At 46.1% G+C, this 15,083-nt stretch overlaps 1 protein-coding gene across 2 annotated transcripts in view; it reads left to right on the top strand.

Moving 5' to 3' along the window:
* The window catches only part of Sply (Sphingosine-1-phosphate lyase), a 128,486-nt gene extending 113,908 nt beyond the window's left edge, over positions 1–14,578 (top strand). For both annotated transcript variants that reach the window (XM_077650562.1, XM_077650563.1), the window contains 4 exons: positions 3,290–3,410; positions 9,367–9,484; positions 9,921–10,188; positions 13,365–14,578. In XM_077650562.1, coding sequence (XP_077506688.1) covers positions 3,290–3,410; positions 9,367–9,484; positions 9,921–10,188; positions 13,365–13,475 — 618 coding nt within the window. In that variant the 3' untranslated portion in view covers positions 13,476–14,578. The remainder of the gene's footprint in view (positions 1–3,289; positions 3,411–9,366; positions 9,485–9,920; positions 10,189–13,364) is intronic.
* The last annotated feature ends 505 nt before the right edge of the window (positions 14,579–15,083 follow it).

The raw sequence follows: 15,083 nt of genomic DNA, 5'->3' as shown, positions 1-15,083 counted from the left end.
GGGTGCCATGGGAGTCACATATGACTACTACATCGCCTGGGATGCTGCTGTCGTGACGTCCGAGTGCCAGAGTATTGCCGAGATCGTTGTGAACTCTGTCGCGAGTGAAGCCGCTCACTGTGATGACGACGAGGAGCACGAGCCGCATGATCCGGGGAGTTAGCGGATCCGAGCTTTGGAGAACCCGTCATGGCTCTGGACCTCCTCCACAGGTACGTCGCACCTCAAAGCGACGCTGAGAGCAATGCGGCTTTCCAGGCTATCGAGAAACGCGTAGTGTTTTCCAGCGAGCGAAAGAAACGGCAATCTACCATTCTCAATTTTTTAAAGTCTTAAGCTCACTTTGTGGAAATAAATTGCTTCAAGCCAAAGCTGCACTATTTTCATTAATTTTCAGAGCTTTCCTCACTGTTGCGTTTTCGTGGCTGTTACGTTTTTTTTTCACGGTTCGGTGAAAAACTCATGAACGGGGTTCCACTGTACCGAGTCATATCAGAATTAAAGGCAGTGAGAGAGCAGACTTCTGCGCTGCTCAAGCTTGTGACAAGCAAATGAAAAAAGTAAATTTGGTGTTTAAAGATTGCATTAACTTAGTTCATCATAAGATAGAAATGGCAATCTGCGTGGAAGAACGAAGTAAATGACAAACTGCACATTGTAAAACCAGTTTTAGGTGAATGGAAGTCCTGCACCCACGAGGAACGTTTCTGCCTTCTTCGTACAGGACACACACACCTTGCTTATAATTTCTACTGACAAAACAAGGTAAACATGCTTGCGAAGAATGCGGAGATGAACTTACAATTAACCATAGTTTAGTCCCTTGGGCGAAACTGGAAAATCTACTTCATTCAATTTTATAACGATTACATTCCTTTTCATCCTACATTGCTTTTAGGAGATACATAATGCAGTTGTTGATATGTCGTGCATTTTTAGCTTTTTTAGAGAAGCTGGATTTTACTGCACCTCAGCCACGCTCTCACTCCTGAGAAGAAGGCTGAGGTCTTTATTTGGTTCATTGGGAGCCTCGAGATCCTTGCGCAGCCAACGGTAGCTGCTGAGGTTACCCAACTCTTTTTAAAGCCTTTGCTAGCAGCCATTTCTAAAAATCTTTCAATGTGTTCACTAAGTAGTACTAACATTTGAGGCTCTCTACACCATGGATGATTTTTCACATTTTTGTAAAATTCAGCGAAAAAACTTTTCCTATATCTTGTGCTTGGTGCATGATGGCCTTAGTTGCCTATGTGCCATTAAACACAACACAACGCTTCACACCTGCCAACCTAACTTCTCACTCAGACGATGTGCGTGTGTGCAAGAAGGTACACACTCATTTTTACGGAGGAAAACACGAGGAGTGGGGTAAGCCTGATTTTACTTCAATCGTTGGTGATTTTTGGACACTCTTCTCGCTCTCGCTGATATGGAGAAAAGGAAAGAGAGTAAGGAGTGGTGGGGGGGTACATCACTTGGCTTGCCGCGAGACCCCCGCGAGGTCGCAGCGGTGGCAGCGGCGAAACGCGTCGTCGTGCCGGTGGTGTGGTCGGAGCACTTACAACCAGGCGATGATGACAGCAAAACCATTACTCAAGACGGGTGCATCGCCCCCCTTCCTGGCGATGGTTGGCGCAATAGACGTGCTGAGGCTGCTTGCGAGCTTGTAACATAAGCAAGATGCACGTAACGCCGCTGTTGCTGGTGAAGAAAGGGCAGAAATAAAAGACCATTTCAATCGCAAATAGATGTTTTTCCCGTGAGCTATCCACAGCGCATTTTTGGCAGATTCTTAGCCTGCTAAGCGACGAGTTTTGATGTAGTGAAATTTCAGTATTACGAAGTAAACTGCCAATTTTACTGACTTCGTTAAATCGAGGTTTTACTCTATTTCTTTCTTGTCTGAGTAAACCTTCTGTTAAAAGTTAGCGCCCGTTCTGCCTTCATTTGTGTCGCCTTTGTTATTCTGTGCTATGTTCTGCAAGCAGAACCAACTCGCCGAGCTGGCTGTTATTCTTCAATGCACAACCACTCTTCTCAGAGGCAAAGCAAAGTGGTAGGATATACCGTTTTTGCTCAAAGTAAGCGGGCTATCTTTACCACCTCTCGTGTTATCAGGAGCTTAATTTTATTGAGAGGAGAATAGCGGCGGCACAGGTTCACCTCACGCAGGTTATCCTCTCAGCCGCCGAGGGCTGACAGCCACAGCAGTGACAAACCGCCACCAGCCAGCTGTCTCCATGTTCACAGCATCCTGGTTACTTTTAGCAGACATGGTACAGTTTGTTAATACTGGATAGGTTAAGGTAAATTTGATAGGAAGTTCCAGCCTTGTGTACATTCTTTGTTTTTAATGTTTGCCAACCTAAGCAGTGCTTAGCAGTCGGATGCTACTTTGAAAATAGTAGTCACAAAAGACGAAATGTGTGGTACAATTAACCGTGGAACTTTTGAATTAAGTTGATTCACTCGCCACAAAGTTGCATAAAAAGGAAAAGACTGTAGCAGTACCCCTTGAGAATGCCAGTAACTGCACTTGGTCAAGTGAATTCCTTGCTGGTCACAGTTGGCTCATCCCTTTCACATGCAACACTATTTTGAAGAGGGTGGGAGGAACTGCCAAAACTGGAAAGAAGCATGTTTCAGTCATGTTTTCTTGTAAGAGTTGAACATGTCTCATTGTATTTGTATTTTGCTTGTTACTTATGTTTCGTGCCTGTGCGAAGCTGTTGTGCAGAGCATGCACTTCAGAGGCAGAAGCCATGCCAAGGTCACACTGTTCCTCACGCTGTTTTGCAAATGGTGAGGCTATTTACAAAAATGTCGATGAGGCAGCTTGCAATCATTACTGAAATGATGATGTGCTGGCTTCGTTGTCCTTTGGCAGTAAGCTCACTAAATTGTGAAATGCCAGCAGCTGTGGTGTGCCTTCTGGTTAGCAAAAAAATAGAGGTGAAAATTGTTGGCACCAAAATATTTTACCCTTACCGCAATAACCACCAGCATGAAGCACTGAGCATGGAGTCTGTGCAACAGTGTATTTATTTCTGAGGAGCCTCAGCTGTGGTCTGTACTGAATCTGGCTCCTGAAGCCATGAACAATCACCTTTTGGGATTTCCTCTGAAGAGCTTCTTTGGAACTTCAAAATGCCAATGTAGAATTGGCAGTGTGGTCTGTAGTCATATTCAAAAGTAAAATTCCAGTAAAAGCCAGAAGATGATGGCTGTTGCAAAGGGGCTCATTATCTGATGCCACTAGCTCCTACATGGGATTGTCCTTGTGATGCAGTATGGCTACACCCCCAAGGGCTCATCGATGGTTATGTACCGGAGCCGCAAGCACCACCACTACCAGTTCTCGGTGGCCACTGACTGGCCGGGCGGTGTCTATGCTACACCAACAGTGTCTGGTAAGTGTTTGTTCGTTTGTTTTGATAGGATGAGAAGGAAATGCAGCTACGAATCAAGCTTGCTCGGTGTGAAGGGGCTTTGCTCTAGTTGTTTCTTGGACCAGTCTGGACCATTCAGGTCTAGTCTTGAACCTAACTTTCTTGTCATTCAGGAGGCAGTCTGGCACTAGATCAAGCCCAGATGTGTAGAACATCTCGGGGGGGGGGGGGGGGGGGGGGGGGGGGGGGGGGCACAATCTGGGGAAACAGCACAATATCAGAGGTCACTTTCTTGTGGATGCTACTCAATAGCAAGCTACAAAAGTGTGAGAACTTAGTGCACTAGCAGTTCAGAGACAAAGCAAAGGTGATTCTTTCAAGCGATATTGCCATATAGCACAGATGGCATTAAGGCAAGGGGGCTTGCAGATGCATTGAAAAACAGTTTACTTTGGCAAATTGGTGCCCTTAAAAGAATATGGACTTGGCAGCATCAGTAGCAAGATGCACGATTAGTGGTCTTCGGCAAAAGAGTGGCCAAGCTTCTTGGCCATGCCTTGTTTAAAATGACTTGGAACATTCTGGGTGAGGGGCATACATTTTCCTAGAAACTCTCATGGGGTGCAGAATTGCCTGCTGTGAATCTGGACACAATCCAGCAGCACTGATAGGGACATGCACAGGTTACTCATTAGTGATAAGACCATGTGATGCCAGCGACAAGAAAAGCATAAGAGATATTTAAAAACGTAATCATGATAGAAAACGGTAGTATAAATGCCCACCTTGAGAACCTGGATGAATGCACAGAGTGTAATAATAACGTCAGGATAATTCTATATGATGATTGCACTATATTTTAACTGCGCACATCTCTCCTCACCACGGAAACATCTTGTTTACTCATGGGAACCTCTTGCTCTTGCTTTGAGTTTGGACACTCAATCATCAAATGACCAAATTTCATGCAGTCAAAACAGTGATCTGCCGGAAATTGATCTCTATCAGCTTTCGTTCCCTGGCTTAATTTCAATTGCATCTGGGAAAGCTTTATCTTTTCCAGCTGAATTACAAATTTTCTTTTTGAAGCAGCTTTTCTGCCTCCTCCTGCTCAACTTCCACATGTCGCATCATGCCCTCCTATTCATACCGTACGGCAGTCATATTTGTTTTCCACGCTATCGTTTCTAGCACATAGCCATTACACTGACATGGTGAATTCGAAGAAAGCAGAAAGGCCTCTTACCTCACTGGTTGCTTTCCTCTGCCATGGTGATCTTGCTGTCCTGAGTGACGACGACAGGCTCTTCGATGCGGGCGAGTTGAGCCCTGGCTCTCAGCAGCTTGCTCACTTGAGCCTCCCAATGATTCTGCCTTGTTCTTCCAGCAGCTCCTTGGCTCGAACTTTCTCAGTGCGACAGCCCGGTTCCTTCAGCTTGCTGACTTCTGCCTCTTTTGACTTGCTGGTTGCCGGGTTCTCGTCCTCAACCCCCTCAACGCGGACGCCTGGTTCCTTCCATAGCTCACAGACTTGGCACCTCCATGACTCGGTCGCCTGGCTCCTTCAGCTCCTTGTTAACTTGAGCCTCCTGCGCCCCATTGATCTCGACCAGCAGTCTCCTCAGAAGCTTCCAACGTCAGTCTTTTGACGCTGACTCACATTTCCTCCTTTAGGATGTGCTGCTGTGCAGCTTGTCTACTGACTTCTTCCCGCTCTCTGTCGGATGCCTCGAACAGAAAGACATTGCAAATCCTGTCGTGACTGCAGCAGTTGATTTTCCCTCTTGATCTTGTGGAGGGAAATAGGGTTGCTGATGATGGCTAAAGGATGCTTGTCATCTTGCAGATTTGATATCGCTTAATCAGGTTGCTCGAAGACACTTCTGGAGAGGTTAACTTTTTATTAATAATTAATAGAAAAAAGAAAGAAGCACGCAAGGAGAAAAGTTTACATTTAACTGACTTGTAGTCTTACCTGGCGAAACCAGCCCTTGGTCCCGCTGAAACAGCTGGTTTTAAACCCTACGTCCCCACCCTCTGTGGGGACAATAACCAATTTGGTAAATTCACATATATTCACCCAATAAATCATTGAGGAAAGGAAAACATAACCAACCAATGATTGGGGAAAGGAAAAGATAGCCAATCAATATAGTCGAGCCTGCTTATAACAAACATGAGCATCACGCGACGTCCGTTTGTTATATCCCAAAGTTCGTTTGTAAGTGGACCACAGCTTTAAAGACAGTTGCTTGTCAAAACACAGAATTTTTTCTTTGCGAAAAAGTCCGTGATGGACGTCTGTTTTTGCAGCGCAGATCCGATGATGCAGGTTTCCAGTTTATTTAAAGCAGAAGCATGCTATCGCCGAGGCCCTTGGCATAGACAACTTGTCTGAGGCTCTCTACGTAGCCCATTGTTACAGGTGCGCTTATGGGTGCTGGCTCCGAAGTTTCATCCTCATCTGAATCCTACGCGTCACTCTCGTCCCGCACTTCAGAAACGATGCCCTCGTCCATGCACGGCTTCGTAATGTCGGCGTCGTCATCAACAGAAATAAAATCATTACAACCAATGTCATGACCCCCCATGTCGGATTCGACGACACGCTGCCATAAATCGCCGCCGGGCTGGTCATCTTCCGAAGCATCAGGCTCGGCATCAGACACTGTGCTGATGAAGCCGGCCTTGCGGAAGCAGTTCCGCGCGCCAGTGGCCATCACCTCTACCGCTGATTACAATGGCAAATGGGCACGTTGTTCCCGTCCGCCATCCCGAATTACAACCAGGGCCCGAGATTTGAACGAAGCCAACGAAACGCCCGCACCGCAACATGATAAACAACAAGATTGACAAAAGCGCGCGATAGGGTAGACATGCAACATGCACAGGCAGCAATCAAGCCAATAAAGCTAAAGATACAGACGCACAGCGCTAGCGTAGAGGCCAATGTGGGGCGTCCATGAGCATCAGTGCAGCCACCTCTTGGCTCCCACGGAAGGCCTGCTTCACGGAGGGTGGCCTCAGTGATCGGCACGGGCGGCGGCGCGGTTGATCGCAGAGGCCACGTGCGAATTTGCAGGAGAGTGAGGAGAGGGGACCGGCGTTGCGAGGAGGGGCGGGGAAGGTGCGTCAGCGCGGAAAGAGTAGCTCGCTTCAGAGTGGTACAAAACGGGGCAAGCAGTTTGACTGGGATGAGGCGCAAGGAAACATGCCGCTCCGGGTGCACAAAGGGATCGGAGTCAGGTTATCTTGCATCGCGGCGCCGGGTTTACGCCGTCCGTTCACTGCAACCGGTCAGCTTGGCTTAATGACGTTCGTTATACGTGTGATTTTGTGCCATTGAAACAATGTATATTTTGACGGACGCGCAGGTCTCGTTCGATATAAGCGAAAGTTCGTCTTAAGTGGGGCCGTTATATGTGGGCTCGACTGTATTGGGGAAAGAAGTCATCTCGACAAACACTGTACAAGTATGTAGGCACACTCTTCACCATCGAGATTTCAGAGGATTCTCCTTTCCGCCTGGGAGTTTTGCGAACACTCTCGCTTTCCCATGGGTGCGGGTTGTTTCAACCTTTGGTAAACCCAGTTTTGAAGAAAGTTAGTCTTCAAGACCCGTCTATTTGGCACTGTTCCTCACAAACTCTTATCGTGCACAGTGGATGGACAGACACAAGCTCTTGTACAAAGTGCATCTCGCATGTCCCTTCCTCATGCATGTGAGCTGAGGTTGATTCGTGCTAACGAGCAGTCATTCTTCATGTCTGCAGCTAGCGGGGCAGTGTCTTGTTGGTAGCGGCGTAGGCCATCACCGAGTGCCGCCATAGACACCCTACGCTTTGAGCAGCGGCGTCGCAGACATGGTACAAAAGTCATGTGACGCAATGTGGATTGTGATGGCTCGTCGCCGCTCGCGTGCGCCCGCCTCGCCACAAGAAAGTGCACAGCGAGATGCGATTCAGCATATACACTTCTGGAGGGGTTAGACCTTTCCTGTATCCTCGAAATCCTCCACTGACCGGCTCCCTGATCCCGCTCGGTAGTGACTGTGACTCACCCCCTTCTCTGTCGTTATGCAGAGGGCAGAAAAAAAAAAAAAACTCAATGAGCATTCTTTTTCGCATACCGAGGTGCGGCAAACACGCATGGCGCCGTGAACTTCACTTAACCCAACATGCGGTTAGCACTGTTACTAATGTACTAGATGTGGTGTGACCAGGAGAGGTCTGCAGTAAAGTGGACACCCAAGTATATGGGTGTCCACATTATATCTGTCACCCAAGTGACAGATTCTAAGGGAACGTTATTTATGTAGTGCCTGGAAGGAGTGTTAGCTTGTCGGAATATTCACATAACTTTACGTTTGTCAATGTTTAGGTCCATGAGCCAATCAGTGCGCCTAGTAGAAATATTCGTAAGATCGCTGTGTAGAAGGTTAGCATCATTGGGTGATTTTATTTCATGAAAAACAGCGCGGTCGTCAGCAAACAGATAAATGTTAGGTGCTACTTTGGAAGCAATATCATTAATGTAAATGAGAAACAGAAGCGGCCCAATGACTGACCCTTAAGGTGCACTGAAAGGTGAATCGTGGTTGTTAGCGGAAACAAACTGTGATCGGTTATGAAGAAAGCATTTGATCCATTTAAAAACCTTATGATCAATGTTCATTTGATTTAGTTTAAAAAGTAATAAGCGTGACACACGTTGTCGAAAGCTTTAGAGAAGTTGAGGAAAATGCAGTCAGCATCGGATGCACAGTCTAAGATAAGGTGAAGCTTGTTAGTGAAGCAGAAAAATTGGGTTTCACATGAGCATGATTTTCGAAAACCATGCCATGCAGGTGTGAAGAAGGAATTGGCCTCGAGAAAATTAACAAGGTTTGTGAAAATTGCGTGTTGTAATAATTTGCAGCATGTGGTAAGCGAGATGGGACGACACTTCGCAGGTGAGGTTTTAATTCCTAATTTGTACAATGGAACCACCTTGTCGATTTTTCATTGTGTGGGCAATGTTGAGGTATTGAGATTGCTGAGAAATCTTGGTTAATATTATAGGAGTACAGTAAAAGGTATTTTTTTAAAATTTGGCTTTAATACAGTCGTGCCCAGACGATGAATGAAATTTTAACGCATCAGCAAGTTTAGCAGTGCCTGATGGTTCAATACATATAGGAGGCATAACTACATAATTATACTGGTAAGTGGCAGGCTCAGGTTAATGCCTGATTTATGGGAAAAAATTCTTCACAAAGGTCTTCTGGAGGACTGAAGCACACGAATGGCTGAAAATAGGGTCCCGTGACTCATCTATCAGAGTTATAGATTTGTCTTTTGGTGGGTTGATAATGCACCACAATTTAATGTTCGATGATAGCATGGATGCTAAAGTGGTAGAAAAAACTTTATTTGCTTGTTTTAGTGCTTTTTAAAGGAAGCAGTACAACGATGTGCAAGCTGAGTGTTTGATTGAACCACAGTGGAGAGTTGCAGCTCTGTTTTACTATTTTGCCCTTTGGGGTGGGAAAAGAATGTGGGAGTCTGTTTTTTTTTCTTTTCGAGTCAGCGCCAAGCTGGGGCAAGTGCTATGAAAAGTGACTTGTGAATACAGCCACAAGGTCATCAGCATTACTATAAGTTGCAAAATTGGGTGTGTAGGTTGATACTTAGAACAGTCTTTCAATATTCTTTGCTACAGCCTGGGACGTGAGAGGTAGTGATGGATATTTTTTTTTTTTTTTACCCTTGAATGCAGTTTTTTGCTTCCAGCATTTGTTGCATGAGGAACTTCTTGCTCTGCATTAAAAATAGTGCAAGTGCCCACATTTTTAACCATTAGAAATAGCTTCTACTTTTCTAGTCACTTGTGCTAATTTCTTGTGGTTCCATCTTTAGACCATTTGTGTCACCTGTGCTTGGTCCATCTGCCTTGCTGTGATAAATGAATTAATCATTTCCTTCTTTCTGGCTTCCAGGCAGTCGAGCTGGGTCGGTGGCTGCTTGCACATGGGCTTCTCTGCTGTACTACGGCCGGGAAGGCTATGTTGAGGCCACTCGCAAGATCATCGCTACCACACGCAAGATCATTACTGAGTAAGTGTTGCAAAAAGGCCAAGGAGAGCAGTGGTGCCTCTTCATTGATTTCAGGATAGTTAATATGCTTACAGTCTCAACAAGGTTTGGTTTAGGGGGGTTTAACGTCCCAAAGCGACTCCGGCTATAAGGGACGCCGTAGTGAAGGGCTCCGGAAATTTCAACCACCAGGGGGTCTTTGACGTGCGCTAACATCGCACAGTACACGGGCCTCTAGAATTCTGCCTCCATTAAAATTCGACCACTGTGGCTGGGATTGAACCTGCATCTTTCGGGTCAGTAGCTGAGCGCCATAGCCACTGAGCCACCGCGGCAGCTCAGTCTTAACAAGGGTCACAGCTTTCATTTGCAGTGTTCTCCGAGACTGGCTTTGCTTGCTCTCGGTTCGTGTATGGTTGTTTGGAGAGCATTCAGTCTGCTTGGTTCGATCATGCAGGCTGCGCACTGTGCCTGGCATCCGAGTGCTGGGCTCCCCGGACGTGAGTGTGGTGGCTGTTGGTTCGGATGAGTTCGACATCTTCCAGCTACTGGACAAGCTGTCACACCGTGGTTGGAACCTGAACCCACTGCAGTATCCCTCGGGCTTCCACCTGTGTGTCACACTGCTGCATGTGGCTGAAAATGTGGCCGACCAGTTTGTCTCAGACGTGCGCGAGTGCACGGCAGAGATCATGCAAGCCCCCCGCTTGCCCAGCAGTGGAAAGGTGAGCAGCAGCAGCATTTATTTATTCGTAGCATAATGCAACTCCTGCTGGTGACGCGTTGCAAGTTCTACGGCGGCAAATTCTAACTGTCTGCTCTTTTGTACTGCTGCACACACACTTTCTTGTGTCGTCACTCTGTAAAGTCACGGCTGCATAGGTGACGATGGCAGTCCCTTTTCTTGCACCAAACACTGAAGGAAGTGCATGTCGTGGAACAGTAGTGCAGACGGTTCAAATCATATGTTGTAGGCATTCCTAGTCCTTTTCAGTTATGTGCGGAAAAAGGCACCAGGGCCCCAATCCCAACTTGCGTCGGTTTCACAAACATTCCTTTTGTTGACATCTGATTGGTCAAAAGGGATGTTTGCAAAAAAAGACTCAAGATGGGGTACTGGCCTCGATTTTCTCGTGGTGAAGTGCATTAGAGAATGACTGTTTTTTGTTCCAAAAATTGATATGCATCAATTGTTTCTGGCTATGAACTCGCCATTGGCCCTGACCTCAGGCTTTGCTAATAAAGTTAACATTTTAGCTAATTATCTAGCTAAAATTTAGCGTGATTTTCAAGGTATCAGGTGTCTGCCACAGCTGACAGTTTGTTCCTTCTATTTGAGTGCCCTATTTTTAGGAATTTTTGAGTGTTTCTTGAAAACCCTGGTCTGATAACAGGATAATAAGCAGTATACTTAAAAGGCTGAAAAGACACAGCCTTTTGACAAACAGCTTTACTAATCACCACTGGCAGCATATTAGGCCTTTCAGTCTTGCTTCTGGAGACATATTTATGCCTACCTCACTGTGTACTGTACTAATTGAATACAGTCGAATCCCGCTTCAACGAAATTCATGGTACCCGCAAAAAGTTTTGTTGAAGCGGAAGCTTCGTTGTCATGAAATCGGGCCTGAACATTGACGGTTTGCGCCAGGTAGCTCATGAACACGTTTGTTTATGAAAATTTTTCAGTTTTGGTCTTTCGCCATTTGGAAATGGGCGCTGTGGCGATATTCTTGGCACTCCGAAAATCCCGGAATCACGTAATAATTGCACCCGCTACATTTGCTATAAGAACTAATATTTTTTTTCGAACGCGTTTTAAAAGCGCCCTTGCTTTAATCGTGCGTGAACCCATACGACGCTGCCTGGAGGCATTTCAGCGTAGACTATGCGGCGCCTGCGTTACTGTGGATTGAGTAGCGGTCACATACGCCTCAAAATTAATCCTTTAAACGGCGTGCCGTGCAGAAACGTAGTTGCTCCGATTCCTTGAAGTCGTTTTGCGTTTTGCGACGTGCAGTACGAACGTACTGGCGGAGTGTCGTTCTGTTGAGACATCCGCCAAGAACCACTGACACTCGCAGTGGCTGTATTCGGTCAGTGCCACAGTGCACCAGACAGCGGGGGGGGGGGGGTGGGCGTTATCACGATGCTCCCCTGCTGCGCTAAAGTGAGACTAGAGTGCATCCTAGGTGGCGTCAGGATCCTTGCAATGACGTGCCGCCCACCGCGGCATCAGCGAAGTGAGCGAAAAAGCCGAAAGCCGCCATGCACTGATGACCATTATTCTCAAGCGCCGAGTACAGGCCGTCAGCAAAACCATTGCAGGCAGTTGTGCGCCACATCGCATGTTTATGCGCACATGACTGGATATTAAATCCGGTTCTCCAGAGAATGTCAGCTGTTCTATTGCAAGTGCAAATTGTCTTCATCAGCCGTTTTTGGTGAAACCTAACAAGATAAGGGCACGTGTGGACGCGCAAAAAAAAATTTTGGCTGCTTACTCCGGAAAATTTCGTTGAAGCAGAACCTCGCTCTGAAAATTGTTCGTTGTGGGGGAAAATAATTGCATTGCCTTGTATGGTATGCTGACAGAGAATCGGAAATACTTCGTTGTGGCAGAAATTTCGCGGTCACGGTGTTCATTGTTGCGAGGTTTGACTGTAGAGTTTTAGCTGACCAGTTTTAGGGTCCGCTCCCCAGTTGAGCAGAGCGGGATGCTGAAGTGTGCATGCGCAGTACGCTCACCCACTAGCCTGTGAGGGGAGTGTCGCCTCCGTTCTGCTGGCGCACTGGCTTAGCGGAGTGTTGTGCCATACGAAAACATTTTGGGTTTTCCGGTTAGTTCAAGGTGGCTGCCTCCGGACCATTGGTCGCGTTTAAGAGCTCTTCCAAATTTCACGGTCTAGACTCTCCAAAGCTCATTTCCTTGACTGCAGTCGTCGAAAGCGGTTCAAAATCGAGAAGGATCCCTGCTTGCAGTGCGGCCTAGTTACATTGAATCCTTTCAAGCGTCTGTGTGCGCGGGTTCCAGAAAAAGCCGCGGTCACAGTCTAGCGTGATTTGACGCTGCGTAGTGTGAAGAACCGCGCAAACCTCCTTACCGGCTACTTTCGGCAAGATGGATAGCAAATTTCAGAAAGTAAGACTCTGCCATCACGTGTGTATTTATTTTGCGAATGAGTAGGTGTTCGTACAGTTATAGGTAAAGGAGTTCACCTCAGCACGCTGCAAACGTTTCCAACTCAAGAGATCATCCGTTTACCTCCGGTTTATTCGCGACAATGAGAAAGTACATTGCCGGAGTTTGAATTCTTGTGCCGTGCGTAGGAAGAAGGAAGAACACTCAAATAGCGTCTGGAAGTGGCCATTTGCACAAGCAACACAGTGCGGCATTGGTCTCAACGGATCAAACTGTCGATGCAAGCCGTTTTTTCCTTAAATCAACTTCGTGATCAGCTGTCCTTCAACTAAGCATGTTCAGTTAACATCAGTAAAGTATCAGGGAACCAACAACAAAGAGGCTAACTAGAAAGACAAATTCTTATTCGGTTTGTCAAACAAGTTCTATTTGTCACCGCTATGTGGCGCCACAAATCCAAACCACCCCGCTTAGCCATATGAGCGGAACGGTTTGCTAAAACATGCGCATTGCACCTCCGCTCCGCTTATGCTCAGCGGGTTAGTGCAAGTGGAGTGGATCGTAAAACCGGTCAGCTAAAACTGTATTGCATCACACTGGTGCCAGTTAGCAGCCGGTGCTGAGCCTCAGACCTACCTGGTGAAGGGATAGCTTCTTTTGCTGTTGGGTGCCTAATAATTTTTTTTAGTTAGACCATGTGTTTTTTTAATATTTCACCACAAACATTTATATGCAAATTATGTTTCTGTTCTATTGCAGGCTGCAATCTATGGAATGGCTCAAAGCATCCCTGATCGCTCTGTAATTGAAGAGCTGGCATGTGCCTACATTGATGCCTGCTATAGCACGCGTTATCTCCCATCAAGCTAACCTTGCACCACTTTAGTATTGGTATACCCTCGCCTGTTACTGTTAGTGTCATCTGAACTGGCAAGAAGAGAAAAGCACCTTCTACCTATCATCACAATGGTCATCTTTTCTGCACGTGTGGCAAAGCGCAGACACACTCTTGGAGATGCCTCTCATTGCTGCCTTTTGAATTTTGTTTGTCTCCTGATGGGGCACAGGTTTGTAGCTGGCTGAGCGATATCTGGCCTGGAGTGCCCATGAAAGATGCAAATATATGCCATATGTGGCGCAGTGTATGAATTTTGTTTCCAACTTCAGCTTTCCACTCAGACTGGCTGTTGTCTCCAGGGGCCGTGTTATGGCAGGGAAGCAGTGTAAGTACAGGGTTTGGTTTTCTGCACTTTTCAGCAACTGTGGATTGTCAGTTCAGAATGAAAGTGTTAACCTCTGTAAGTATATGTGCTTGGCAGTACTTGGCAGTTCCTTTTAACAATGCTTAGAGGATTACCACAAGCATTGCTTCTGACATTACTTGTGGCTGTTGGGTACTTCATTTCACTCTCACTATTAGTCCTTGTGTGATCATAAGAGACAAAGCTGCATTCCATGCTGATGTTGAATTCTGCCTACAGGTCCTCCTGTTATTCAAGCATCACATTTTGGGGCATTGTGCATTGCCATGCAATCAACATTAATGGCATACATGTGCCATATACTAATGGTGCTCAGGTCCATCTTGGTGAAGTTATGTAACACTGATTAGCGGTCATCCTGTGAAATGAGGTTGAACTTTGTAGTTCAACCTCTGCTGTACTTTGTTTGCCCTCATGTCAGGCTGGAAGCACATGAAGTCATCAGATGTGGGATCAGCAAGAATCCTCTTATCTTGCGTGCTAGTCACACTGCAGGTTCCTTTGTTCGAGGCACATATGTGTTTTCTGTTATTGGCAGCATCTGTGAGTGTTTGTAATGAAACTTTTGGAACAGACTGTGTGCAGCATTTAGCTGTGGCCACTCTGTTGCATCTGGCTGCAGACACCAGGACACAAATGGCCAAAGGATCAAGTTTTGCCTGATGTGCACTTATGTCTTGAAAATAAATCTGTGCGAGAGCAGTCGTGATATCCATGTTGTAAAGAGTATGTTTATATGGCTTCAAGCCTTGTCTTCATGAGTATTTGAGCCTTAGAGTTTCTGTGTAAGTACAGTTGTGACTAAGACAGCTGCAGTGTATCTTTCTGTATCTTAAATTTAAAACTAGCTGCCCTCAGCTCTGTGAGAGAATCTGTCTGGACAGCTGCTAATGGAACAGTTGTCACTGATGCATATACCTAGTGTCACCTTTTAAAGTTCTGAAAAAACAGCATAACTTCTTTCATGAATTGAATTAGAGCTGAATAGTGCCAAAACGTGGCAAAATATTCTTGGTTCAAACTAAATGTCAAATGCCAGAAGCATCTCTTGGAAGGCTTGGGAACAAAAAAAGAAGTTGCTAAGGAAACAACAATCAGACCTCATTGCTGTGTTTAAAAAAATACCAAGAAAACAGGAAAGCCAAGCCAGTAAGATTTTTTTTTTAAACTTTACTGGAAATTGAAGTACACAGGCATTTATTGCCTCTCACTTTCT

This window comes from Amblyomma americanum, chromosome 1 (assembly GCF_052857255.1).
Source record: "Amblyomma americanum isolate KBUSLIRL-KWMA chromosome 1, ASM5285725v1, whole genome shotgun sequence".
Classification (NCBI taxonomy): Eukaryota; Metazoa; Arthropoda; class Arachnida; order Ixodida; family Ixodidae; genus Amblyomma; species Amblyomma americanum.
Note: the sequence above shows the minus strand (reverse complement) of the source record. Positions and strands in the feature narration are given on the sequence as shown.